The 27,607-nt window shown below is 36.4% G+C and overlaps 1 protein-coding gene across 2 annotated transcripts in view; it reads right to left on the bottom strand.

Annotated features, from left to right (window-relative positions):
* Nucleotides 1-27,607, bottom strand: part of PIGN (phosphatidylinositol glycan anchor biosynthesis class N) — a 70,800-nt gene that overhangs the window by 24,490 nt on the left and 18,703 nt on the right. For both annotated transcript variants that reach the window (XR_013999642.1, XM_081149026.1), the window contains exons 10-21: nt 26,179-26,238; nt 24,735-24,827; nt 23,979-24,034; nt 14,867-14,945; nt 13,744-13,926; nt 11,970-12,109; nt 9,664-9,763; nt 9,468-9,560; nt 8,279-8,370; nt 7,176-7,284; nt 5,043-5,151; nt 1,444-1,546 (exon numbers count right to left, since the gene is read on the bottom strand). Coding sequence is in view for 1 of the 2 variants with exons in the window: in XM_081149026.1 (XP_081005152.1) it covers nt 1,444-1,546; nt 5,043-5,151; nt 7,176-7,284; nt 8,279-8,370; nt 9,468-9,560; nt 9,664-9,763; nt 11,970-12,109; nt 13,744-13,926; nt 14,867-14,945; nt 23,979-24,034; nt 24,735-24,827; nt 26,179-26,238 (1,217 nt within the window). In the remaining variant the exon portion in view is untranslated. The remainder of the gene's footprint in view (nt 1-1,443; nt 1,547-5,042; nt 5,152-7,175; nt 7,285-8,278; nt 8,371-9,467; nt 9,561-9,663; nt 9,764-11,969; nt 12,110-13,743; nt 13,927-14,866; nt 14,946-23,978; nt 24,035-24,734; nt 24,828-26,178; nt 26,239-27,607) is intronic.

The raw sequence follows: 27,607 nt of genomic DNA, 5'->3' as shown, positions 1-27,607 counted from the left end.
AGCCAGGGCTGGGTGTGATCTCTTAATGAAACTCATGTGTCACCCCAAAATGGTGGGTTAGAACAGAAACGACTTTATATTCTGATTTCTTATCTAGTCAAAAAACTGTGCATATTCTAATTCACAGATGCATTTATACATTGTTAGATTCTGATAACTAAATTATTTATTCTATAATTTCACCAATAAAGGGAAGAAAGGGAAAGAGTTTTAAGGCCTCATTATGTTTATTACTCTTGAGTAAGAATATTGATAGACTTCAAGTTTTATTTGAAAGTTCAAAGTTCTAAGTCTGAAAGCAAGCCAGTCTTAAGGTCTTGTGAGGTTAACTGGTGGGAATGTCCATGTTGCTTATATTACGTCTTCATTGCTGTGCCCAGATCTGTTTGTGCAGAGAGAAATGAAAAGACAGGAGGAGGTGTGGGGAGCTCTGGTCAGAGGAGGAGGGTCAGCACCCACTGGGTTATCGTCTATCTGGGGAAGAGAAGAGCTAGCGGGATCTAGGTCACTCAGCATCTTAGGGTCTACTATGAAGACTCTGAGAACATCCCCCCAATTCTGAATTAGGACAAGTAGGTTTCCCAAAGAAATGAACCTAAGTCTTGGTCCCAAAATGGCTTTACAGAATCATCTGATGTGGGCATAATTCATTGACAGCACAATGGTGAACCCCTGGGTTTAGCCTAATTGAAACCAAATCCTGTATTTGGGCAAAACTATGAGTGGTGGTTGTTCAGTCTGCCTGTTCTATTCGATGTTTGTTATAATGTGCACATTTCTCATCCTCATAGGATTTAAGTAAGGATGAAATAAAATTCAGAAGCAAGTGGAGAATATTTTTCTCCTAAGTAGATGGGAAGATACAGGTCACTGTTTTCACTGAGTTAAGAGAACGCTTCAGGACCCATCCAAATTAGACTGCTAGCATTTGGTTTTTCTTCTGTAAGAAAATTTCAATCTTAAATGCATTCTTTAACTTTTGGGAAAATATTCTAAAAGTCTTCTGAATCAAAAGGAGTATTTGGACTATGATACATGTGAGAGTAAAAACAAAAAGAAAATATTAAATTCAAAGAAGAATGAATAAAAGCATAATTTAAAGTACACAAAAGAAATGCAACAAAACTACAACTCTTCTAAGTCCTTGAGACTTACTATATCTCCCTAATCAATCCAAATTTTCTAATACGAAAGTAAAATGACATTTTAGCAACTTCAGGAAATAAACAAAAAGACAAAGACAATAGGTAACACTGTGAACATAACATGAAAAGGGAAAGACTGTGGTCCAAGTCATATATGGTTCTTACAGAGTAGACAATACTTACAATCTATTCCTCAAAATCCACACATTCTTCATTCCCGAGGTGAGACACTCTAGAGAAACGCCTACATATAACCTAAAACGAGCTGCCTAAGTGACGTTTTAAAACCAGTGCATACCCTCTGCTTAGAAGGAGGTAGGCCGACATCGAGGACACAAGGATGCTGAATAACCGCTCCAAGAGGCTCCTGGGGCTCAGCAAGGGCACGACAAAGGAGGCGGCTGCAGGACACACGGGCACGGTCCGAGGCACAGGACATGGGGGTTTAGAGGCACAAAACAATCAATAGTCGCATATGACCCTACTGTTTGTGTGACCATTTTAATGCCCTAATCATTTCTGTAAGAAATTTGAAACTTCCTGTTTCTAATTAAAATCACATTTCATTGTTTTAACCAAAATTTGGCTCAGATTTTCTCAATTTATATGCAGCCTCACTCACTGTAATATTAACTCCTAAATGAGTAACTTATGTTCCATATAATAAAAAACATTATTCAAGATTCAGCAACTTTTCTCTTAATTAGGCATTTAGTTCAAAAGACCACTTACTCCCCAGAAACTGATTTTTTTCTAACCCCTCCTCCTCCACGTTTCCCACTGCAAAATACTCATTGAGAGTATAGTGTGCTCCTCAGGAAACTAGAGACAGGAGAAAAGGGCTTCTCCACGCGAGAGTTGAAATAAGAATAATCATAATCAATCATCTTTCCCCACAGCATAGGAAAGCAATTACTTCACAGGGAGCAGGACAGACGAAAGGAGAGGGGAATGGAAATGTACATAACTTCCTAATCCCTCTCGTTAGGATGGCAATGTGCCTGGAGTTAAATATTCCAGAGTATGGAGACAGATGACCTGCGACGGAATCCTGGCAGAATCACTCATTAAGTGTTTAACCACGGGGCATGTAAGCAGTATTTCCATCTGCCAAGTAGAGATAATATAAAAAAGTGGTGAGGTTTAAATGAAATTTCACCTGTAAAATGCTCCCTGAGCATAGTGCCTCGGGTACAGTAGGTGCTTAATAACTGTTAGCTGCTCTTGTTATTACTAGTCAACATCTACTGAGTTAAATTTAAAGATAATCTCATTCAAAAGTCAAGTCACTGCAAAATTTAATACATGCAAGTTATACTTATAATACCTTTGGACAAATAGTTTATTTTTTTCAGATGTGTGGTTATGATAAGGTCATCAGGAACTGATACATATTTTAACAGGAAGAAATGACATATTTCCTATTTAAAAAAAGTCAGTTCAAATGAGGCCTCTTCTGTAAAACTGTATTTTCTATCCTTGTTTTATAATTTTGTCTGAATGACTGGTGAGGTGCTAAAGGGGTAACGAGAGTCCCCATTCTGAATGACAAAAGTCAGAACCAGCTTCATAACAAAGAACGTATGTGTGGACCAGAGCATTTTAGTAAAAATCCTCACTGGAGCTCGACTTTGGTATATCAGTGACTGGAAGAGGTCTCTGGAAATATTGCTGACCTACCTATGAGTCAACCATATCACACCTTGCACCATTGGTAGGCATCCTCTAGTATCTAGCTGTCCTAACCCCAAGGAGGAAGTATCTTGTTTAAAATAAATGCCCAGTCTGCAAGAAACTCACTTTTAGGACACACACAGGCTTGAAGTAAAAGGTCAGAAAAAAGAGTCTATGCAAATGAAAACCAAAGAAAGCAAATGGCAGCAACAGTTATATCAGATTACAAAATAGACTTCAAGCCAAGAATGATAAAAACACATGAAGATCATTACATAATGATAAAGGAGTCAATTGGTAAGATGTAACAATCATAAGCACATATGCACCCAACACTGACGCACCTAAATATATTAAACAAATAACAGATCTGAAGGGAAAAACAGACGATAATACAATAATAGTAGAAGACTCAATAACCGACGTTCAACAATGGAGAGATCACCCAGAGAGAAAATCCACAAGGAAACATTAGCCTTAACCATATGGTGGATTGAACAGACCTAAAAGAAATCTACAGAACAGTCTACCCAACGGCACAGAACACACATTCTACTCAAGTGCACACGGAACATTCCAGGATCACAGAACAGGCCACAAAACAAGTCCTAGCAAAGTTAAGAGGGCTGCTGAAATCATACCAAGCATCTTTACTGATGACAATGGTAGAAGACTAGAAATCACAACACGAGGAAAGTCGGAAAATCTACAAATATGTAGAAATTAAATAGCACACTCCTGAACAACCCCTGGGTCAATGAAATATCAAGAGAAACAACAACAAAATCTCGAAACAAAAGAAAATGAAAACACAATATACCAAAACCTATGGGATGCTATAAAAGCAGTTCTGAAAGGGAAGTTTATAGTGATAAATGCATATATAGTAAAAAAAACCAGAAAGAACTCAAATAAACAACCTAACTCTGTGTGTTACAGCGATACACAGGATCCTAAGAGACTAATGAACAATGATATGCCACCAAATTGGATAACCTAAAATAAATGGATACATTCCTGGAAACATATAACCTACCAAGACTGAATCAAGAAGAAATAAAAAAAATCTGAACAGACTACCTACAAAGGAGATTGAATCAGTAATCAAAAACCTCCCAACACAGAACAGCCCAGGACAGAATTTCCCAGGCTTCACTGGTAAATTCTACCAAACATTTAAAAAATAACTAATGCCTATCCTTCTCAAACTCTTCCAAAAAATTAAAAAGTACAGAACAATTCCAAAGGGATTTTACTAACCCCGCATTACCCTAATACCAAAGCCTAATACACTACAAGAAAGAAACTGTGGAACAATATACCCAATGAATATAGATGCATAAATTCTCAAAACAATGTCAATATATCAAATCAAACACATTAAAAGGATTATACATTATGGCAGGGTGGATATAAAGTAATGCTTATAAGGTATACAACTTCTTAATGCAAAAAGTAAAAATGTGCTCAAATATATATATACACATATACATATATGTATATGTATGTATATATACACACACATACATATATGTATACATATATATGTATATATGGGCCTATTTACCAGCTAGCTTGAAGGGGTTTTCTCTCTGGCCAAGTCTGGGATAATTAGAGCAAGCAAATACCAACTGTAATGAGTTATTAACCTTTGAAAAAATAGCTCATAAGTCCACAAGAATAAATATGTAAGTGAATCAATGAAGGAAGGAAAAAGAAGGGCGGATTCCTACAGTAGAGTATGGAGAGCCTTTTGGTAAATGCAGTGGGAGTGTCGGAGCTAGAAAATAATTTGTAGCCATCATGACAAAGACTAGACAAGGAAGGACTTATGAAGATGCTGAATCTAGGGAGAAACTGTGATGAAAAGGACATCTGATGGTCTCAGAGTGTCATAGACAGCTTATTAGTTGAAAGGGAGGGAAAGAGAAAATAAACTGAGTCCTCTTCTGGAATCACTTAGATTTTTATCAGATGTGAGTAAATGCACAGCCTTGCTATCATGTCATAAATAGTCTATCAAGTAATTCTTATAAATACATGGATGTTCAAAAAAGTTCTACCTTTCTTTGTCAAATGCAAGAGACAGAAATAATAGCTGGTCATTTTTATTTTCCTGTAACAAAATTACATCTTTCAATAATAATGATATAGATGTCAATGGATAATTTTAAACTATGACTTGATGTAAAGTTACCTTCTTTGGTTTGATTGACCTCTTACCTAATATTATCCAGCTAACCATCTGGTTAATAAGAGGAAGTCCTTGTTTCTTAAGTAGGCTATTATGGGTGCTGTACACAGCCCACATGGAGAGCACCGTGCTCAGCATCTGAAAACACACAAAACATGCAAATAAAGAGAAGGTGGTGAGAGACTAATCGATATAAGAATACTTCACAAAGTGCTCGAACAACTGGAAGATGGCAAAAATGCTAGTGAAATTGGACCGGCTCGCCTTCTCGTGGCCAAGGCTGAGCGAGCCCTCTACACTGCGCGAAGGCCATACTTGACAGGCACGAGATGAGGCATTCCACGCCTCCAAGAGATCTCGGCATACGTTACCACCCTTTCTACCTACAAATAGTCATTGTTGACCTGAAGTTTTCCTAAATCATGGAAATGCAGAGGGCGAACTGTATATAGTTTAGTGTATGTGGTCGAGTGTCTTCTGCCTCTGGCGCTCACCCAGTCATATCCATTTATTCATTCAATACCTACCTGTGGTCTGAATATTCTTGATGCTGGGAATACAAGATGTACAATATTCTTCAGGGAAACTGTAGCTTACAGGCCGGGAGCCCGTTTTTGGAAATACTGTTTTATCAGATCACAATCACTACCGTTCATTTACATGTTGCCCATAGCTCCCTTTGCACTGCAGGGGTGGGGATGAAAATCTACAACAGATCTACATGGCCCTAAAGCCTAAAGTATTTACAATCTGGCTCTTTAGAGAAATGTTTGCCGACCCCTGAACTAGTGGGTTAATTGCTGTTTTAAGAAATGAGCTAAGTTATGGCTGTGGAAAAAGTAAACTCTTTTAGAGACCAGATTAGCAACTTCACCACCAAATCGTAGAGCTATATTTAATTTACTCTTGTAGTTTTAGTGAAGGAAGAAGGAAAAAAGTGCTGTCAGTAAAGCTATGACACAATCCTAGGATCCTTTCAACTATAAGACACATTTTCATTTCAGGTATGTTAAAATGTGAAAAGATACACATCTTGGAATCAATGAAAAATATGGTACATAGTTCAGGAATTGATGCAAATTAATTTTAATGCAAATTAAAAGTTAATGTGAAGAGGAATTCTGTAGCAGATTTACCTTATACTTGGGGGTGTTTCTAACAAAGCCCATAAGCATTCTCACATCATGCTCTTTGCTCCTAAAGAATGAGATGCAGAAACATTCACTCTGCCAAGTACTCGGCATCACCGACGAGTTCTGTCAAAGCTGCTCTGGGCTTTAGAGACAAGCCGGTCAGTACACCATTTAAAATAAAAGATACACTCCAATGGCTTGATAGGATCCTTGACAAAATGTTTCTTCTCTTGTTATATGTTCTCTGTTGTTCTCCAAGAATGACAGCTTTGAAGTGTGGCACATACTTATTTTAGAGTGCTCTTGGAAATACTTCCTACTATCCGAGCTTTAAGTTAATTTTTTGAGTAGACATAATATAAGTTTTTTTGTCAGTGTTCTAGATAGAGTTTTTAATTTTTTTTATTGTTTAAAAGAAAAAAATGTGGTTTCCACTATTATCTACAAAAATGCTCTCATTTTACAGAATATTACATTATAATCTCTAATTCTCACAACTATTAATCTCTACTTTACAAATTAAAAACAAAGTTCTACTGCTGAAAATCACACATGTAGTAGGCAATATAACTGGAAATTGACTCAATTTTGAAACAGCAAGTTCATAGTTCTTTATACCACACCAAAGCCACCAACCAAGGTGAAGTTTACCTTCTCCTAGGGCGTCGTCTGAAGCTCTAAGTTGGCCCTTCCTCACATAAGCACACTCAGAGGCTGCCCTCACTTCAGGGAAGCTTACCTTCTTCCTGACCCAAATGAGGACTTTTTAGTTAGCACACATCTCTTATGCTTCCTTTACCTGCTCTCTGGGCATCTCTAGGCTGCCTTCTGTTGACCTTTTTGCTATTTCACACCTTTTAGAGACTATATTTCCATGTGATATCTTAAACAGAAAACTATCTTCTTAGCTGGTAGGTACTGGATAACTTAAACATGAAGATACCTTAAGAACAACTTAATTAAATACAATCGTAAGCTACATTTTGGTATATTGTTAGTGTAAGACAGTGTTGACAATCTGTAACTAACCTGTAATAGATGTAACAATAGCTTGTCATTTGCAAAACTTTCTTTTGTTTTTACGAGCAATGTTACAACAAACAGGGACAGCAGAAGGACCAGCAGGCCTGCACCCATTCTGTTTGAAAACAAAATTCACAATTTCAAATTTTCTTAAGATGCTGATTGAACACAGAGCATCTGAAAACATTAGATTCTACTTTAAAGGAGAACCTCTCAGTCATTTGTTTTAATCAAGATGAAGTAGGAAAATGGATACATGTACTTTAAAAACTACTGTTTAGTTAACCTTTAATTAAAAAGACATACCCTCATCTGTGAAAGATTAGGTTAAAATGCTAAAAATATTGCTTATAAGAGTTCTAAGAAAGTAACAAAATAATTACATAATTAGAAAATGAGAAAGTGCTACATAAAATAGTGATCAGTGAGCTTGCCAAACACACACATACACACACAGCCTGTAGATTACTTGATAATAATTTAAAAGTAAAGTTAAAAGCAAAGGTAACCAATTACTTTATGGATTCATTTGGGATATACTGAGAAGAAATCAATGTAATAGTATCATGGAGAATTCAGGAAAGGTACATAGAATTTTCTAAAAGCTAAAGTGATTAAACATGGGAAAGTTGTCAAGGCATACAGTTTCCTTCCATGGAGATCTTTACATTCAGATTAGAATCGGAATTTCATTTTTCTAAGACTTAAAGTGTGGACACGCTCAAAGGCAAAGACAGAGATTACATCATGGCTTTTAGACCTTTGTGTTTTGGCAACAGAACATTCTTTCATATGAAAGCTTTTCCAGATTCCCCAGTATACAAAATACAGAAGCTTCTGAACTTGGGGGGGTGGGAAGACGGTATTTTAAGTTATCACCCTTGGGCACAATGTCATTCTTGTGAAGGCCCAGAGGCAGCCCAGGGACCTTTAATGCTTCTTAGAGCCTGGACCAAAATTACCATTATGACTAATGGTTAGATATTAATATTTTAACTTCCAGTTTGTTTATGTGATTCTAAACTCATGATCAAGATTAGGTTCACATTTCATAGTGCTGACTGAGAAAAACAACTGTATTGAAAAGAAAGTTAAAATATTGTTCATACACTAGAAAGATATCTGGCTTTCGTCCTACAACAGGCATCAGTGGGAACACTGCCAGGAGCAAACAGAAGAAGATCCAACTCAGTGAGATGCTCTAAAAAAAAAAAGTTATCTTTAGACAAATATGGTAGAGAAAACAGTCTTCAGTGTCTCACAGACTACATGGCTGTGAATCAAAAGGCAAAGGCAAAGCCTTCTATGTTTACTTTAAAAAGTAATGGAGTTACTATCTGTGAAGGACAGTTATGGAGTAGATAAGTGTATTAGGTATAAGAAACACCTCCCTTAATTATCACAATAAGCTGGGAGATAGGTTATATTATTCACAAAGTTTCAGGTGAAGAAACTGAGCTCAGAGATGTTAAATATGTATAAATAGTATCAGCCTAGGACTAGTAAATGAAACAGCCAGGAGTTTAACCTGGGCCTGATATTTCAAAGCAAGTGCTTCCTTCAATTTCCGTTACACTGTATATCGATTATATCTATACTCAATTTGGACTGTAATCATAATCAAATGATTGAACCCAAGAGGGAAATCGGTAAAAATACTTTTATAATTAGATTATGACAAAAATGATTAGTAATCCCACTGAGGAATTTTACAAGTCCTCATAGGGTGGAAAGAAGACATATTTCTATCCTCTTGCTACCTCCACCAAAAAGTATCAAAATGGAAACAAGCATGTTCCTTGTAGAAATACAATGTAATTCTCTATCTAGTTGAAGGAAGAAAATCAGGAGTAATTATACTTTAAAATAATCCACCATAAACATATACACCTCCAGGAGAGAACGCAGGTGGTGCAGCGCCAGGAGGGAGGTGACTCCTGTGATCCGGTTCAGACTGCGGCCCTCTCTCTACGCCACTGCTGCGGCACTTGGCAGTTCCTCAGCTGCTCCAGCATTTAGATACTTGAGGCTGAGGCAATCTAGCAAGTGCTAGAAGGATACAGCAGCTCTGCTACTAGAGTATTTCAGCTGCCACATAACAGGCTCATATTGAGATGAAAACCTATGCGAATCACTGAAACCTTAAAGCAACCTCTGTCCTCATGTCTCAAGGACCAGACTCTTCATATAAGGACATGTTCCACCCTTTTCTTAAGAAACAAACAGTCCCCCCGAGTTAAACACATATCAAAACCAAGTAGGTACCAATCTGTCCAGTGTCAAAATGAGTACTTATACCTTTGCTCGAGTCCACAGATGAGTGGTAAATGGCCAACCCGCAAATACAACAAGTCCAGCAGTAAGCATATAGCGGTAGAAAAAGCTGAGAACCTAGTAGTGCGTTCCAAAGAAGAAATAAAAGTGAGGTCATTTAAAAGGAGTTACATATATGTGAGAGAGACATGAATATGTTGTAATGCAGTAAATTACTCACTAATACTTCAATCCCCAGGATACAGGCTAACAGGTATCCAACAAAACGACGCGGGGGAAAGGTCCACAGTGATGTGACAAGGTCTTGAATAACGTGGTATCTGTTTAGCAAGATTATTTGTAAAAAGATTATTTACTGAATAAAATTACATCTTGAATTAAATTTATTATAAAATATTATATATTGAATTAAAGATTAGGCCATAGCAAAGCTATAAATCAGGAAATTTTCAATTCACAAATTATTTTAAAACAAAGAGAAACTCTAATACATTTGTTTCAATGGCTTTACTGACCTAAATCTACTCTTGAAAGCTAGTAGTATTTTAGGAAAAAATATAATTTCTGAATTAATTCGATAATGATCACAAAAATCTGCTTGTTATTAAAATATTAATGACAATAAATGAGTCTTATTTGAGCTTACTTTAACCATACCCATGTTTATATAATTACAGAACCCAAATAAATAAAAACTGAAAAACAATTTTAATTCACCAAGGTTAATCTTATATTGAAATCTTAACTGTCTTAATGAATTATAAGGGTGGGTTTTCCTTATCTAGTTACAGTAAATCTTAATTGCACTTTTTTACTGAGCTAAATAACCTTTTCCAAACCCACTTTAAGATACCACTAATTACACAGTAATTATAATTAAATATGAATTCATAGCCATTTAAAATGTATTACATACTTGAGTACTTTTTATATTTCATTACTGGAAAAAATTTTTAGCATTTGTAGTACATTAGTAAGCAGGTAATTATAAAACGTCAGTATCATCTGATTTATGACCTTTTTAACTGATTTAAAACAATGGCTACATAATGTTAACAAAATTGTTAAGGTGACAAATAGGAAAGAAAAGCTACCACCAGGCAAGAGAAGAGTGTTTCTTTTGTTCATAACAGTGAATGAGCACAGAGAAAAGAGAGAATTTTGTAAAATCATCTGGAAGGTTTTTTTCTGGTGTCATTTACTCTGTTTAAAAATTTTAGAATGTAAGATTTTACCCTTGCAGAGCCCCTCGGGGCTCGGTAGGAGAACAGAATTTTCTGCAAGGATAAAATCTTTCATTCTAAAAATTTTAAACAGAGTAAATGACACTAGGAAAAAAAGATTTAAATATGTATACCCAGCAACCACATTTCTTTCAAATAAAGAAGTAACAGTATGTTCTTTTTTCAGTGTCATTTTTTTCTATTTTAAACTTTATTTATTTATTTATTTTAATATTTTAATCCTCACCAGAGGATATGTTTTTATTGATTTTAGAGAAAGGGAGAAGGAGAGAGAGAGAAGCATTGACGTGAGAGAGGGGCGTTGCTCGGTTGCCTCCCGCACGCACCAGGGTCTGCTTTGCTCAGAGGATGCTTAGATGCCTGAGGCCGTTTAAAAATTCTAGGTTACTGTGCAAATACAGAAGTCAACAAGATCTGCACCTTGACACTTGCTGCCTGTGAACGTGACCCAGCCTAACGTGTTAGTGGTTTTATTTTAAAGTGCTTGAGAGTCGCCTGAGTGCTCGAGCCCTGATGTTTTCTACAATGGTAAGGAGCCACTTAAGTGCAACCTGTGAGGAGGCACTAAAGGTAGACCCACAGCACATGGGATTAATATCCACTAATCTCGTGTGCACACGGTAGTAGATTTGATTTAATTACAAAGGTTCACTGATTCAGGTTTACTTGGTAGGTAGGAGAGGAGGGGGCAAGAACGGATGGAAAAAAAGTGCAAATTTCTCTATGAAACATGAAGAGCCTACACTAGGAACTGAGATATATGAGGCAAGTTCAAAATGTGAGCTACTCCAAGCACAGTACAATCAACATTATTTTTACTCCAGATTTTTCTTACAAAAGATACACAAAGAAAGAAATAAGGTAAATGCTTCCCTAAGGCAATAAAGATGAAGTAAAAAAATAAATAAAAATGGTAAGGCCTGGGTCAGGTAGCTCAGTTGGTCAGAGCGTCAAATCGACATGCCAAGGTTACAGGTTCAATCCCTGGTCAGGGCACATACAAGAATCAACCTATGAATGCATAAGTAAGTGGAACAACAAATGGATGTTTCTCTCCTCTGGCCTCTCCCTTCCTCTCTCTAAAATAAAAATTTTAAAAAGCTAAAACAAAAAGGATACTTATATGAAACATTTATGCTGTTACAAATGAAGAGAAAGAGTTCGGAGATTTGAGGGTATTATAAATATTGTTGATGACTATGCTACAGAAATCGAATGCATTTTAAATACAGATTTATCTGACAGCAAAGTGAAAAACAAGACAGCTAGATACATTACTTACTCCCTGAGAACTGCACACCATATAGGCACTGGCAATAAGCAGTACACGTAGTAAGTCCAGGGACAGGCTTGAATCAGCAGGAAAAATGCCATTAAAATCCCAATAGCCACAAAACTACACAGCAGGAGGTGGCTTGGTTTCTGAAAATCAAACAAAACATTGAAACACTTTCAAACTCATACTGATAGGTTTTTAAGAGATTTTATGAAGTGAAGAAAATGCATTTCTTTCAATGATTCTACAACTAGGTGATTAATCTAAGAAATGCATTTTTCTGTCATTGGAGAAGCACAGTACAGAAGAAAAAGCTGGATACCATGGAATGGTTGCAATAAGGCAATTCTCAACTTAAAAGTAACTATGTTCCTAATGTTTGTTTGCAAGTAAGTTGCTCGGAACTCGGAACATATCTCTCCTTAATAATAATTTAATAAATGTTGATTGAGTTCTGTAACTAGCTCACAAAAACCCATTTAATCCACAATAAACTGTGGGACCTAATCTTCACCTGGAACAACGCTCCTATCTATTCAAACTCCAACTTGACACGCTGCCCACTCTCCACTGCCCATGCACAGGGGGTTCATTCAGTCATCTCCCCTCCCAACCACCTGCCAAACAAGAGGCTCCGCAATGTAAGTCACCAGGATGGCCCGTGGGTGCTGCCACTTGCTCACTGTATGACTATGAGTATAAGCAAAGTAAAAACTTTCCAGAGACTTAATTTCACTCCATCTATAAAATGGGAACAATAATTCTGTATCTATTTATCAAGGTCAGTAATGCTTAAATAAGATTATGTAAAGAGCTTGACAAAATGCCTGGAATATTACTGCTGCTTCCTAAACAGTGGGGCTATTGCCCCCCTTTTTTATTCTCTCCTGTCTTTCTCACACCAGTCCCAGCAGTCACTACAGAAACCTGAGAGTGAACAGCGCTGGAGGTGGAGATGTGTGAGACGGCACTGGAGGTCCCGCAGCAAGTGGGCAGGAGAGGGGGCAAATGTCAGACAGGCGGGGATGGGCAGGGTCTCAAAGCTGAAGGTGGCCGTGCAGGTATTCACTAAGAGCCAGGACCTGTTTCGCATCATTTTGAGAATAGTAAAATTACAAAATAAGTTTAAGAGTACCAAAAAAAAAAAAAAACACTTGAGGGATTTTCTAGAATCAGTGTGATGTGATATAATTACCTAAACCTTTGGTACATAATGCAACAGACGTTACAAATGACATCTACATGCAGGAAACTAAATCATGCAGAATTTGGTTCAGCTGAAGTAAAAATTGAAAGGATTTCAAATAACAAGAGTAGGGGACACATTTTCTACTTTGTCATGAATTGATTCTTGCTTCCTTGCCCCCTCCAAAAAACCCACCTGATGATAATGAACCACATAACGTTAAATATAATGCTTTGAAGAAGTTTTCTGACCACGAGTACTAGAAAGATACAGAGTAATTATGACATGCCAACTAATTATAAAAGAACAGAAAATTAACAGTTAATGCCATAGGGGAATTTAAATTATACAGCTATCTTTATAGCCCTCTTAGGTTAGAGAGTCATTATTATTAATACACCTTCCCAACTAAAGAAATAGAGATAAATGAGAAAAAAAGACCCAACACAACAAAAGCAAATGAAAGATAAGAGTTAGCCTAGTATAACCTGCACACTGTTTGACTGCATTACAAGGAAGTTCCTTCAGTCTTTTTCCTCAGTCTTAGTGATTCTGCACCATCACCAGAATTTTCATGATATTTTCTAAACATACCTTGACTTCTTTACTAACGCCTCTGGGAAGGCTGGCATGAGACTTGATGATCAACACAGAAGCATAAGATGCCCATCCCACAAAACCAAGCAGAACATTGATGCCCAGAAAGAATCTGTCGTAAGTGTGATAATAGGACAATCCTTTTAATGAGAGATCGATCAGCTCCTTGCAAAGGAAGACCTGGGGAGAAAGAAAAATGTAATTTGCCACATGGAATGAATAAGAAACCTCAGTTTCAAAGGAAGAAAAATGATTAAAATTAGAGTAACTGCAGACGACAGAGCAAAAGTAGATTTTAATTGTTCAAGGATCGTCTTGCAAAGGACAAAAAAAATTTCTGAATAAAATGAATGTTTAAATCTTGATAAGAAAGGGCATCTTAAATGTAGACTCTGAGATGTGTAGCGACTCAAAATGATTCATTTCGTGGAAATTATCTTCAGGTGACATACTAAAGAAAGAAATAAAGGCTCTCAAATATAGGTCCCAAATAATGGAGGTGCCCACCTGTATATCATTTCTGACATTCCATATTAGGTTACCAAAATCAGTTATAAAACATCATTAAAATAGCTTACTATTTCAGAGGACAATAGCTTATTTTAAAACCATGACAAAAATAAGCATTAGAAATGCATGGTATTACTTAGGCAATTTCAGGAACTGAAAATAGAATTCGTTCCTACTTTAAAATTAAATGACCGTGTAACAAAGAGAAAATTAAAGAAAAGTATAGTTGGGTAGGAGCTGGGAAAAGTCAAAGCTTCTATATGAATCAGTAGACTTCTGATGGTGTGTTAATTCCAAATGCACAAATATATCACATTCTAAAATATTATGCATAAGCAGTGTGACAGAAACTTGGATTATATATTTTCATTATAGAAAATAGCAACTGTTCATTTCCAATGCTAACCCAAAAAAGCCTACCTATTAACACCATCTGAACTAAGGGAAGCATGTCTAGGGCTAAAGCAGCTACTAAGGAAAGTCAGCCCTTCCTTGAGGATTCAGGAAAGCTCCCTGGTCTGCCCACCTGAATCTCCATTGCTACACCCTGCCCCTCCCCATACCCAACATGGTGATTACCTATTTACATATACAAGGTCTGCATACTTACTGCTTTCTCATACTTTCCCTGTTTTATATAAGATTTTGCTTTTCTTAAAACGTCAAGCTGTTTAGAATCGGAAAGCAACCTACAAAAGAGAAAAAAGGTTTGGTTTAAAATGTTTCCCCGTTTCAATTATATTTTTTCTTTTTTGTTTTTTTTGATGAAAATTAAAGGATAGTGAAAATTGAGAAAATAAAAAATAAGTTTTTTTCTAAAAAATAAAAAGAAATTAACCTTGAGCTAAATTGTATTATTACTGGTTATCTGAACTCTTCTAAGACTTTAGCTTATCGTTAAATTTGGTTTTCTTAACTCAAAGTTTCAACTGACAAACTATACTAATGACAGTCAGATAACACATTATTTTAAAGAAATGTAATATTCCAGCCAACAAAGAAATTCTGACTAAATGAGCTTATCAATGGCACAGCAAACAGGGATGTGAGTCCCACTGCTCAGCCCCCAGTAGTGCTCGTGGCAGAAACAACAGAGAAGGCAGAGCCATCCGAGCGCACTGTACCTGAGCCAGACGCCGGGAACTGTCTATCACAGAGCCCCAGGCAGAGCCTAACCAACAACAGAAGCCAGGAAACAATCTGAACCTATTTGCCATTCTTTTCCTGTACCATGTACCTTTTTGGTTCCCCTAGCTTTCATTTGTCTTTCCATCACTTCCCTGTCCTTGGTTTACCACAAGAAAAATACTCCTAATACTGCATAAACAGAGAAAATCTATAATTAAAGACATTAAATTTATGGAATGTAGAAACTGAAATAAATAAATATATTTAAACACAAAATTGAACATATACCGCTTAACTATAACACCTATACTCCTAAAATGAATACTTTCACATTTTAAAACTGCAAAAAAGTTATTTAAGAATATATCAGGTTAGATCATAAAACTGATATTTTTCTATATCAAAAGCTATTTCAAAATGTTGCCACGACCCAGTTCTCTGTTCTTCAGATACCACACATTTTCTCCTAGAAGTCAGAAATGGAATTACTGGGGCAGAGGGCACAGGCATTCTTTGAAGGCTCCATCTAAGCTGAATTTCCCAAATTCTTATAAAACCCTTCTAGTTAATCTCCTTCCCCTTGCCCTGATCTACTCGGCCTCCTAACATGCCGACTGCACCTTCTAACTTACGTGGAATTGACACGGGCATCTCACTGACCACTTCATCAGTTCTAAACTTTCTGGACTCTTGATGACTGTCTCATATTCTACTTAATTTCCCATGATCCCAAATGTACACCCTCAGCTATAAAATGGTTAAACTCTTCATTCATCACCAATCTTGTACTTATATCTGAGTTCTGTTCATAAAGACCCTCCCCTCTCTGCTTTCTGAAATCCAATCTCCCTCGCCCTTTATGGTCTTCTCCACATTTCACCTCGTACCATTAGCACTTTAGTGTGGTCTAATGAGCAATTTATTTCTCTTCAATTAAATTTAACCTCCGTGTGGGCCATTAATTATTTCCATTAATATCCACAGTAATACTTAGCAAAGTGGTAAGCACATAAAATGAATCAATAAATCTTAATTGATTAAAATGCTATCAAAATGTTGCAAGCCTAAAAAAGGGAGAGAAATAAGAGGAAGATATACTGTGCCCTTCTTAAAGCACCTAATCATTTGCTAAATTAAATAAAAAGATGAAAAGAAAGGTGGTCTAGAACTATATTACTTTAAAGTCTTAAAAAGAATGAGAGAGAAAAAAAATTTTTAAACAGAAATATTTATGCCTGGCTGGTGTGGCTTGGAGGTTGAGCGTCGACCTATGAACCTGGAGGTCACAGTTCGATTCCCTGTCAGGGCACATGCCTGGGTTTTGGGCTCAATTCCCAGTAGGGGGCGTGCAGGAGGCAGCTGATCAATGACTCATCAATGTTTCTATCTCTCTCCCTCTCCCTTCCTCTCTCTGAAATCAATAAAATCATTTTTTTAAAAAGAGAAATATTTATGTTTCATTAATTATATCATATCACATCATCATATCATATCATCATTATGTTATATATGAAATACTTAGGTAAAGAAACCAGGGCCAGGCTAATTTATAATTTCCCTAACTGGACTATTTATAAACCTTGGGACATACCAAAGGTTCGGAATACGTCTGGAATTCATCAAAATGTTCTGTACAAACCTCACTGCAGCACTATGACAGAGATTAACCAGAGAATTTATATGCATATGTGCATAGCCCATGGACACAGACAATGGTATGGTGCAGGCCTGGGGTGGTGTAGAAGGGGTCAGTGGGGAAAAAGGAGACATCTGTAATATTTTCAACAATTAAGATAAATTTTAAAAGAAATAAATTAAATTAAAAATTAAATAAATTAATTAAATTAAAATTACTTGAATGGAAAGAAAAAGATTCTTATTAACAACTTGTCCCCCAATATAATTGTTTTTAGTTTCCCATACATTGAGAAGGGGTGCAAAATAAACCATAGTATTGTATACTTTAAACATAAAGAAGTTTTGTGAAAAATGTAAAGTCCAAAACATAAGGTACAATATGTTAACATTTATATAAAAAGACAAAACAAGTAACAAGAGCAGAACAAGGGTGTTGGCAGGGGATGATCAGAGAAATATCATCTATAAATTAAAATAAAGAAAGAGGACCTACATGTGTCAGCATGAATGAATCTTGAAAATCATACTGCATGGGAAAGAGAATTGTAACCACTTGATAGATTTTTAAAATAGGGATTCAATTATATCACATCATTTTATTTCTTAAGAAAAAAAGAGGCTCTAAAGATATGTGGTAAAATGTTAACATTTCTTAAACTTGGATGGTGGGTACAAGGATTTTTGTTATGGTCTCCATTCTTTTCAGCATGTTTGAAGCACTTCAAAATTAAAATTCTAAATATGTTAGCAAGAAGGATATATATATGTACATGTACGTATGTACACATGATATATATATATAGACAGATACGTAAGAAACTGCAACTTCGTCTCCAGGGAAAAAGACTGGAAGACTGGAGGAGAGGAGAGGTAAATTTTTATTGTGTATGTGCATTACTGTCTCATGCACATTTTACTAACCAGTTTAAAAAAAATAAAATTAAAACATTAAGATTTACCCATGGTTACTGACTATGATGGAGAAGCCAATAACTATGGCTATTGCTCCCAATAACCAACCATATGCTCCCACCAGGAACAACTAGAAAGCCTGATAAAATAAAACTCAATTTGCAGATACTGGAGAGCTGCTGAGACCATCAAGAGCTGACGGATTAAAATCTTAGAGAAGGAAACCACAGAGAACTAATGCAACACTCTGCAAACCGTAACCCTTAAGGCATTTGTCATTCTTGTTCTTGGCACAGGGCAAGAGAGTTTGGGCACTCAGCAGCTGATGGAGACAGAATCCAGGAGAGCCTTTGGCAGCCTCATACGGACGGCCACGGGGGTAAAGATTGGCCTGTGGTCAGTGCAGCCAGGACCTGAGGACTCAGAAGGGGAGAAAAGTAACAACATACAGTTTCATTCTGGATTTTAAAAAATCCAAAAGACATGAAAGAAAGCTATCTTCAATTATTTAAATTAATTTGATATAGATTCTGAGGTGCTCTTAAGAAGAATGAGAGAAGGAACTTTTATAAGCAAGAATTCTTATTCTATTAGATACGAACAACTCAGGTAAGGGACAGAGGCCAAGCCCCGACGGGAAAGAGGTGCAAAGGGCAGGGGGCCTGGCACGAGGGCGACTCCCACAAGAGGGCACGGAGTTAAGAGGAGCAGCCCTGAGAAGTGGGCAGAAGTTTCCATAGTCTCAAGAAACACAGCACACAAAACCTGGGGCTCAGGAGTCACCAAAAAGGAAGGGCTCTAGACAACAGCAAGCTTTCAACTGCAATTCCCAGGGGCCACGGAGACGCCGGGAGCTAAGAGGAGACTGAGCAAAACCGACACAGCCTTGAGTCAGAGGGAAGGCAGAGACTCTCTGGAGAATAGACAATCCAGAGCCTCCACAACCTTTACTATACAGTAAGTTCATTCACAAGCTACCAGACTCAACAACAAGACCAATGGAAAGGACAATAGAGACAGACTCACAAGTAATACGGCTATTGGTGTTATCAGGTGTTGACTTTAAAATAACTGTGGCTAACATATTTCAGTAACAGAGAACCAGATAGAACATTGCAGCGAAGAACTGGGGTCTATAGCAGCAAACTGGACAAAGTCGAAGAGAGATTTAGTACATTAGGAGGGAGACAAGTCAGTAAAAGGTATCTCATGTGAACATGAAGAGCAGAAAGAACTGGAAATACAGAAAAGACCATTTAAAAACACAAGTCTATAGACAGTGACAGAAAAGAAGACAAGAAGGCATAGTCCCTCACTTAAAAGATTTTTTAACTCTGTAAAGGAGACTAAAACAAAACAAAACAAAAACCCAGCACCACAAGTCACTGTGAACAGGATACGTATAACTGGGATCCCAGAAAAGAGACTTTGGGAGAAGTAATACTCGACGGTACTGGCAACACAACATCTCTGCACAGTAATTTGTATGGAAAACAATTCCTTTATTGACTAAATCTTTTATATTGAAAGTGTCAAGTTTTAGAAGAACCTATTAGCAGCCTGCCATGCTTAAGGAAAAAGGAAAAGAGAAACGAGCATGAATTGCACACACTTCTTTGCTGTGACAGCAATTAGCCCGTACTTTTCCCCAGTTATTTGAACACTGTAGAAAAAGTGAGCCGTGCTTTAGGGTTATAAAAATTTTATCTTCAGTTACTCAGGGCGAGCTAAGGTTTGGACGACAAAATCTCCTTAAAATGCCGCCCTTTAAACTATTAGATCTTCTTACTAAGGTTTTATTACAAAAATATTTTGCCTGCAATTACACATAATATTTTAGAGATGCCTGGTAATATCTAGTCCATTTCTTTTTAGAATATCTTAGGTTAAAAAAATTTCAAGATAAAGACAGAGAAAGCAGGATAAAAAATTATTTCTAGCATAATTTGCATTCTTTACACCGACTAATGAAAATCATGTCATTTTTTGTGTCATAACTGAGTAAATGAATCTTTTCCTATGTATGTATGTGATATGTAAAAGTTACCTTTTAATCATGACAGCCTATAAGAAACAAATATATTAAAAAGAACCAAGGTATTTTTTGCCACCTTAGAATATACATTGAAACATTTTATTAAAATTTAAGTTCTTTGGCCCTAGCCAGTTTGGCTCAGTGGTTAGAGCATTGGCCTGCAGACTGAAGGGTCCCAGGTTCCATCCCTGGCTCTGGACGGGGCACGTGAGGAAGGCAACCAATCAATGTGCCTCTCTCACATTGTTCTCTCTCTCTCTCTCTCTCTCTCTCTCTCCCCCTCTCTCCCCCCCTCCCTCCCTCCCTCCCTCTCCCCCCCTTCCACTCTCTCTGAAAAAGCAATGGAAAAAATATCCTTGGGTGAGGGTTAAAAACAAAAATTTAAGTTCTCTGAATTTACATAGTGAGTTTTAAATAAAAGATAACATGCTTTTGCTTCTGTTGGCAAGGTACAATAATCTTCCCATTTTCATTTTTTCCCTAAAATATCTCTTAAGAGACCTTTTTTGTTCTTTTCTCATTTCATGAATTTTTTCTTTTAAAGTTTTTCTTCCTTTGACCTCTAGAGTACACACTTTCAAATATGAAGTGTTTTCCCTCCTTTGTAAGCAGCTTTCAGAAGCAAACCTTTCATGCTTCTCCTAATCATGTAGCCCCACCTGCTGGTCATCTCTTGGCACAGCACTGGGGTCTACTGGACCCAATTTTAGCTTGGAGCGCAAGTAACAGGGAAAAAAGGGTCTACACAAGAATAGAAATAAAATATCCCGGAATAAAAGAATGAGAAATGTATATTGTGAGGAAAACTAAAATTTTACTTAAGGCCATAGCAGAAGATATAAATAAATACACGTTGGATGGTAATGTTCAATACTGTAAAAATTCCAATATCCTCCAAATTACTTCTAAAATATTGTATAATAACCAAAGAATTCTTCATATTACTCAAGATGATGATTCTAAAATTTATATAGAAAAATAAAATTTTTACTCATGCCCATGATTTTTATGATTTTATGATTCATGCCAATGATTCAAATACTTATTTTGTGTTTCTTTTTGAAATATTTTTTATCAAAGCAATATGTGCATATAATTTTAAAAAATAAAAAATAGTACAAGAGGGAATAATGACAAGTGGTAAGTCCCTGTCCCACTCTTCTCATCTTTCAAGTCCCCAAACCAGATACAAATTCTTTTCAAGAGTCTGTTTTTAGTTATTCTGGTAGTTACTTCCATTTTTCTTAATAATATGCTTTTTAAACAAATCCTCACCCAAGGATATGTCTGTTTGTTTTTTTAGTTGATTGGGGAGAGAGAGACGGAGACAAACATTGATGTGAGAGAGAAACATTGATCCGGTTGCCTCTCATACACGCCTCGACCAGGGATCGAACCTGCAACCTTTCGGTGTACAGGACGCTCCAACCAACTGAGCCACCCAGCCAGGGCCTTAATAATATGCTTTTATTACTATTTCTTGACCTGACATACTTTCTGTTGATTCTAGCTGTTCCTGCTGTCTCCTCCTCCTTTAACATGGTTAGATTACTATTTTTACCTCCTCTGTTGGCTATGTTGGTCACTTTAATACTCTCATTCCCTCAACTGTCACCAGACTCTCCACATTCTATTTCATGAGGTCAAGAGCATCACCACCATTCCATTTACATTTCTTTCCCACTCTGCCTTCCAACCTGTAACCCTGTACACTGTCAAAGTTGGTAACATCTGCATTCTATTTTGTAACCTTAAGTCTTCCTTACGTTGTCTAAGGTTTGACTCTAAAAACTGAAAACCAATATTTACATTATGATTTACTGTTCACTGAGTAGCAAAGTTTTATGCTGTAATTAGATTTCCTTGATCCATGTGCCAATGTTCAAATGAATTCCCTTTCTCATACTCTCTACAACTGTTCAGTATCATCTCACATCGTAAGTTGCTTCATAATTAAAGCATGCTTTCTTGTACACTTTGAAATGTTTTTGTTCCCCTGAAGTTTCCAATTGTCACTGTTTTGGAGAATAAGGAAATGGATGCCTTCTACGTAAGTCACTGTGTTTCCCCCAGCTCCTTACTTAATCCATATATTACTTAAAATTCGCTTCATTTCACTTGAGGTCTACTCACTTCCTACTCTAATCTGGAGGACTTGTCTCCCATTTGGACCATACTTGTACAGTTTACCATTCCCTAAATTTCTAGTTGCACTACCCTTTTTTAAAAAATGCATCCTGTACCCTTTCTCATTTTGTAAAGTTTATGCTGCTTTTTTTTTATGGATACAAGTTTCTCAGATACTTTTGAGGATTTTAATATTTTTAAGTTCTTTCCTGTTCCTTAAATTATCTATTTCCTCAAGAGTCATTCTTCATATTATCTTAGGCTTTTTTGGTTATAATGAAGCTTTCAACAAATGGTGATTTTCAAGTCTGTAGGCAGGGCTGGGAGCTTTGCTCCAGGGTGAGTGAGCCAGTGGCTGGGAATTAACTATCCTGCTGAGCCCTGAGGTGAAACAAAGCAAGCAGTGGCTCTGCAGGCAGATGCTGATCATCAAAGCAGAGCAAGTCCATGATGAGTCCACAGGCCAAGTAAAAGAAGGTAGGCAGTATGCACTTGAACCCCTTATAGAAAAGTGCTTTCCTGATCAGTCTTTCTAAAGTGGCTGGGCCAAAGTAACCCTCAATTATTCTGTTTCAATGTCCTGTGTATTTACTTCATACCAGGAGTTGATAATGTATTTCTTGTTCATTATTTGTTTATTTTGTTATGGTCTGACTATACCACAACATTATAAACAAACAGATGCATATGATATATATATAATATGGAGCAAATTCTGATAAAGACTGGGCTTTATAAGCATATGTGACACTCCTATAATCAGGGAAACTCCTCAAAGGAGTGTCTATATAGATCTACTTTATATATATGTATAATATTTATCTATTTTGATATATATATATAAGGTAATTAATTACATATGATCATAACTTGCAAGTCATAACTGTGCTTTGTTTTTGCTCCCCTACACACACACACACACACACACACACACACACACACACACACAGAATCAGGCATACAGTCACATTATTCACAGGGTAATGCCATATTTAAGCCTTTCTAGTTTATGAATACCACACTCATGTTACATAAGTTGTTAAGTATAATTCTGACTCACTGAATCATATCCCTAACACCTATATTTCAAACAATTTCTATTTATTTTAGTCAAGAGCAAAATTCTTCCTCATTAAATGTAAATCCTTGCTCACTGAAAATGAACTTCAAGGAGGTTTAATGAACCTGCCCAAGTCAGTACTACAGAGCCAGGTTTGTGACTCAAAGCTCCCCATTCCTGATTCAAGGAAAATACATCTTCCTGGGAGCTCAGATAGCAAAATCTGCTGCCCATCAAAGTCAGCTCTCCTCTTTGCCACCAGTAATTGTCAGTGTTTCCCAGAACTGTATCATTGGCCTTTTCTTGTCACTTTTTACCTTCTGCCTAGAGCTCCTACATGTGTAAGTTTCCACCGCCATCTTTATGCTGATGGCTACAAAATCTTCACAATCAACTCTCATCTCTATCTTGGGATCCACATCGCTATTTCTAACCAATTCATTGATATGTCTTCAGTTGTAAGTTGAGCATTCATCCTTGCCTCTCAAACTAGCTCTTCTTTCTTTCTGTAAGCCATAATGGTACCAGTACCTTCCCATTCAGCCAAGCCAAGAATCCCCATGCCTTCCCAGTCAAGCCCTGTTGAATCTATCTCCCTATGTTTCCCATATCTCTCTGCACCCTATATCTCCTCTACCAGTCATTCAAAGATATCTAGCTAGCATCTGGCTCATGACTTACACAAACAATGGGTGAGACTTTCATCTTGAAGTATACACTAATCTATACAAAAAAGACAAAGTTTCTAAGTAATTCATTCTGTCAGCATTTAAACTCATTGAAAAATTCTTTCCTACAAGCTAATAAATATAAAATACTTACTTAAACGGTGTAAACAAAAATGGTAAAGTAACTTCTTTTTTCTGAGTCATTTTCACCTGGGAACCAAGTATGAAAACATTTTATTATATTATAAATGAGAAAAAAATCAACTAATTTCACTTTGAAATGTAAACATCCATTAAAATGGGTCTTCAGGGATGGTTAACTACTTTGAAAATAAATGGAACTTTGTGTTACTATATTATTTCATAAACATTTAAAGAAAAATTTAACATTACTGTTCTATCACAATAAACTGAGAATTAAGGCTATTAAGTCTGCAAAAGACTTAACATATTCTGTAACATAATTAAATTTTACTTTAACTCTTAGAAAACAAAATAAGCCAAGCTGCATTAACTGTATTAAGAATAACAGAATGTTTCAGTTAAACGGTCACTTCTTTAAGTTCTTAATGCATATAAATAATGTACATGGAATGACAAAAAATGTTGCAATAACTAATGCTACTTCTATGGGGGCAAATTCCAATCAATAAAGACTTGGTTTATAGTCTTTATAAGCATATGTGATAGTCTTACAATTAGGAAGACTCCTCAAAGGTAGTTTTACACTCTCACACTGATTCATGGAACCTGAACCTCAGAAAGGTGAAACTCTGACACTAGACAAATACACAAAATTTAAAGATAATGACTTATAGAAAGTCATTTCTTAAAACACAAAATCAAACCATGTAATATATTCAATTTTAGAATTGTAGTAGTGTCCATTTTCTCGTGTGTCTTATTTTACCTTAAACTGTTCAAGAATCTGTTTTGCATTTGTATACATGCTCTCTGCTTTGAAGACATCAGTGTTGTTAAGATATTCCACAGGAAGGATTCCCTGTAAATAATAAATACTAGTTTAGTATTATATTAACAGAGCTGAGGCTATTCTTATAAAACAAAAAAAAACTTATAAAGGAAGCAACGAGACAAGACTTAAGGACAAATAAATTGCTAGGATAGTAAAACAAAAAAATCTTTCTTTAAACCGTAACTGAAAAGTGTTCTATTATTTTTCTCACAAAGTAAATATAATATAGTAAATAAGTCAAAAGAGATTAATTAAATTCAGTAAAACCTAACATTCATGGAAAAATTACTGTGCACTAGGCAGTGAAGTAAGTACTTTGCACACACAAAATATCCCTATGGTGGACCACTAACATACTTAAAAAGAAAAGAAAATACATAGTAGGAAATATGAGAGTATATTGTGCATAAAAGAGTAAAGATTATTTTGCGAAACTTTTGTTTTAGTTACACACACACACACTCAGACATGACTACAGGGCTCATATTACTTGGCATTCTAAGTTAGATTTTTTTGTTTGTTTGGTTTGAAGAGCTAATAAGAATGACTGGTCGGAAAGATTTTTTGTGTTTGTCTTTTGCCTTTTCAGGATTCACTTCCCATTCTTAGCAGCATTATCACTCTATAAGGAGAGATCGCCCCACTGGATATAGTGCAGTGGGTCTCTAACGGGGCCCTGCCTTCCCTTCCTGGAGGATAGACAGATGACCCAGGCTAGACCACTCAAATGGTAAGCACTGGAATCTGACTCTTGAGGGTCAAGGAGCAAAAAGTAGTGTAGACCATGGTTTGGTTCTTTCTTCCAAGTCTCCAGAGTTCTCTTCATTTGTTTTCATTTCTAAACTGAGTTTCTTAATACCCCTTTGAATCAACAAGCCACCAGTATCTTGTAAATAAATTTCTTTTAAATGGATTCAGTTTCTGCTGCTTGCAAACAAAAATTATTTATCTGTTTTCATCACTTTAAATTACAAATATAGACCCTGGCCGGGTAGCTCAGTTGGTTAGAGTCGTTCCAATATGCCAAGGTTGTGGGTTCGATCCCCAGTCAGGGCACATACAAAATCAACCAATGAATGCGTAAATAAGTAGAACGACAAATCAGTTTTTCTCCCTCTCTCTCAAATCAATAACTAAAACTTAAAAAAAACTAAATTACAAATAGAAATCTGTATACATTCTAGGAAATAAAAAATTTTAAAGAAAAACTATTAGCCTTGTACCCTATGTTGTAGATTATAATACATACACAACTATAAGGTATTACATATTTAGAAAGAAATATAAAATAGTTTTAATATAATCAAAGATTATTCAGAGACACATAAAAATATGGTTTTTTTATTCTGAGAGCTGATAAAGAAATTTTGTTCCTTACCACTGAGTTAAGGGGAAAGGGAACTCCAATAAGAGAAGCCATCAATGGTGCAATATCAGCCTACAAACAGAAAAAGTTCAATTTCAAGAAGTCTACGAACATCAAGAAGAAAATTAAGTAATTAAATGCAACTACATTTTGTAATATAAGCTGCATACTCGTTACAATCCATACCTTCAAACATTTATTTAATATGCATTAGATATTGGTCTCTAAAAATGTCATTTGCCAGAGGTACATGACCTTGTGAAAAAATAAATTAAATTAGAAAAGAAACCATTAAAAGCTCCAAATGGAAAACATATTAAAACAAAAAGTTACTTATCCTAGTAGCTAGAAATTGACCACTTTATATAACAGATTTTCAGTGTTATGAAAAAGATGCCTTAACTAGACAAAAAATAAATAGCAGTAGCAGACTTTTGCTAGAAAAATGTATATATTAACTAAGGAAAGGATGTATCAGAAGGAGGTTTGGCCAGCCAGTGAAGTCCTAAAAAGATAAACCAGGTAAGAGGCTCTTTAGACAGAAGATCCAAAAACCGTTTTGGATAGTTCCCCTTCAAGTCCGATTTCCCAGAAGAGTTGTTCATGGTATCTGTCTCCATTTCCTCATCTCCCACCACTCCTTAGCCTACTCTAACTTGACTTCTGATCACCCCCACAGACAACTTTCCCTTAGAGAGTTGTCTTAGGGAGATAACCTTCATTTTTCTAAATCTTATTGCCTGCTTTTATATTAGTCCTTATAAATTTTCAGGCATAAAATTCAGGCTTGGATGTCAGAATGCTCAGTTTCAAATCCTTGCTTGTAATCTCTTGAGACCTTGGGCAGGTCATTTAACCTCTTCGTTGCCTCAGTTTTCTTATCAGTTAAAAAATAAACAAACATAAAACAGAGCTATGGCATGATTAAATGAGATTAAACTTGTAAAGTACCTGGCATGCAACAATTCTGCAATAACTGGTGGCTACAAATGCTGTTGTGATTACTGTAATTGCTTGACCTCTCAGCCACACTGCGCACCCACTCCCTTCTTGATCTCTGCAACACCACACTCAGTTGAGTGTCTTCCATCTCACCGTGGCTCCTTTCCAGATACAATCTCTAGTCCCCCATTTAAAGTAGGAGTTTAGTCCCAGGTCTCGATCCTTCCCCTCCCTTTTTACCATCTGGACTCTCTTTACTAAGTACCACACCACAGAAAACTGGAAAACTCCTATGGCCTCCTAATCGCCTTCTTCCCTTCCCCCAGAATCCACTGCTGGTCTTCTCTAATCTGTTCTCCATGCTGCAGCCTGAGAAACCCTCACAGAGAAGCAGATCACGTCACTCTCCAGGATTCAAACACTTCACGGGCTTTCCCAAGCTTTAGGATTAAGTCCACAAGGCCCATACGGCCTACGTGGTCTACTGCACCCTTCTTCT

The sequence above is a fragment of the Miniopterus schreibersii genome, assembly GCF_964146895.1.
Source record: "Miniopterus schreibersii genome assembly, chromosome: 10".
NCBI classification, from domain to species: Eukaryota; Metazoa; Chordata; class Mammalia; order Chiroptera; family Miniopteridae; genus Miniopterus; species Miniopterus schreibersii.
Note: the sequence above shows the minus strand (reverse complement) of the source record. Positions and strands in the feature narration are given on the sequence as shown.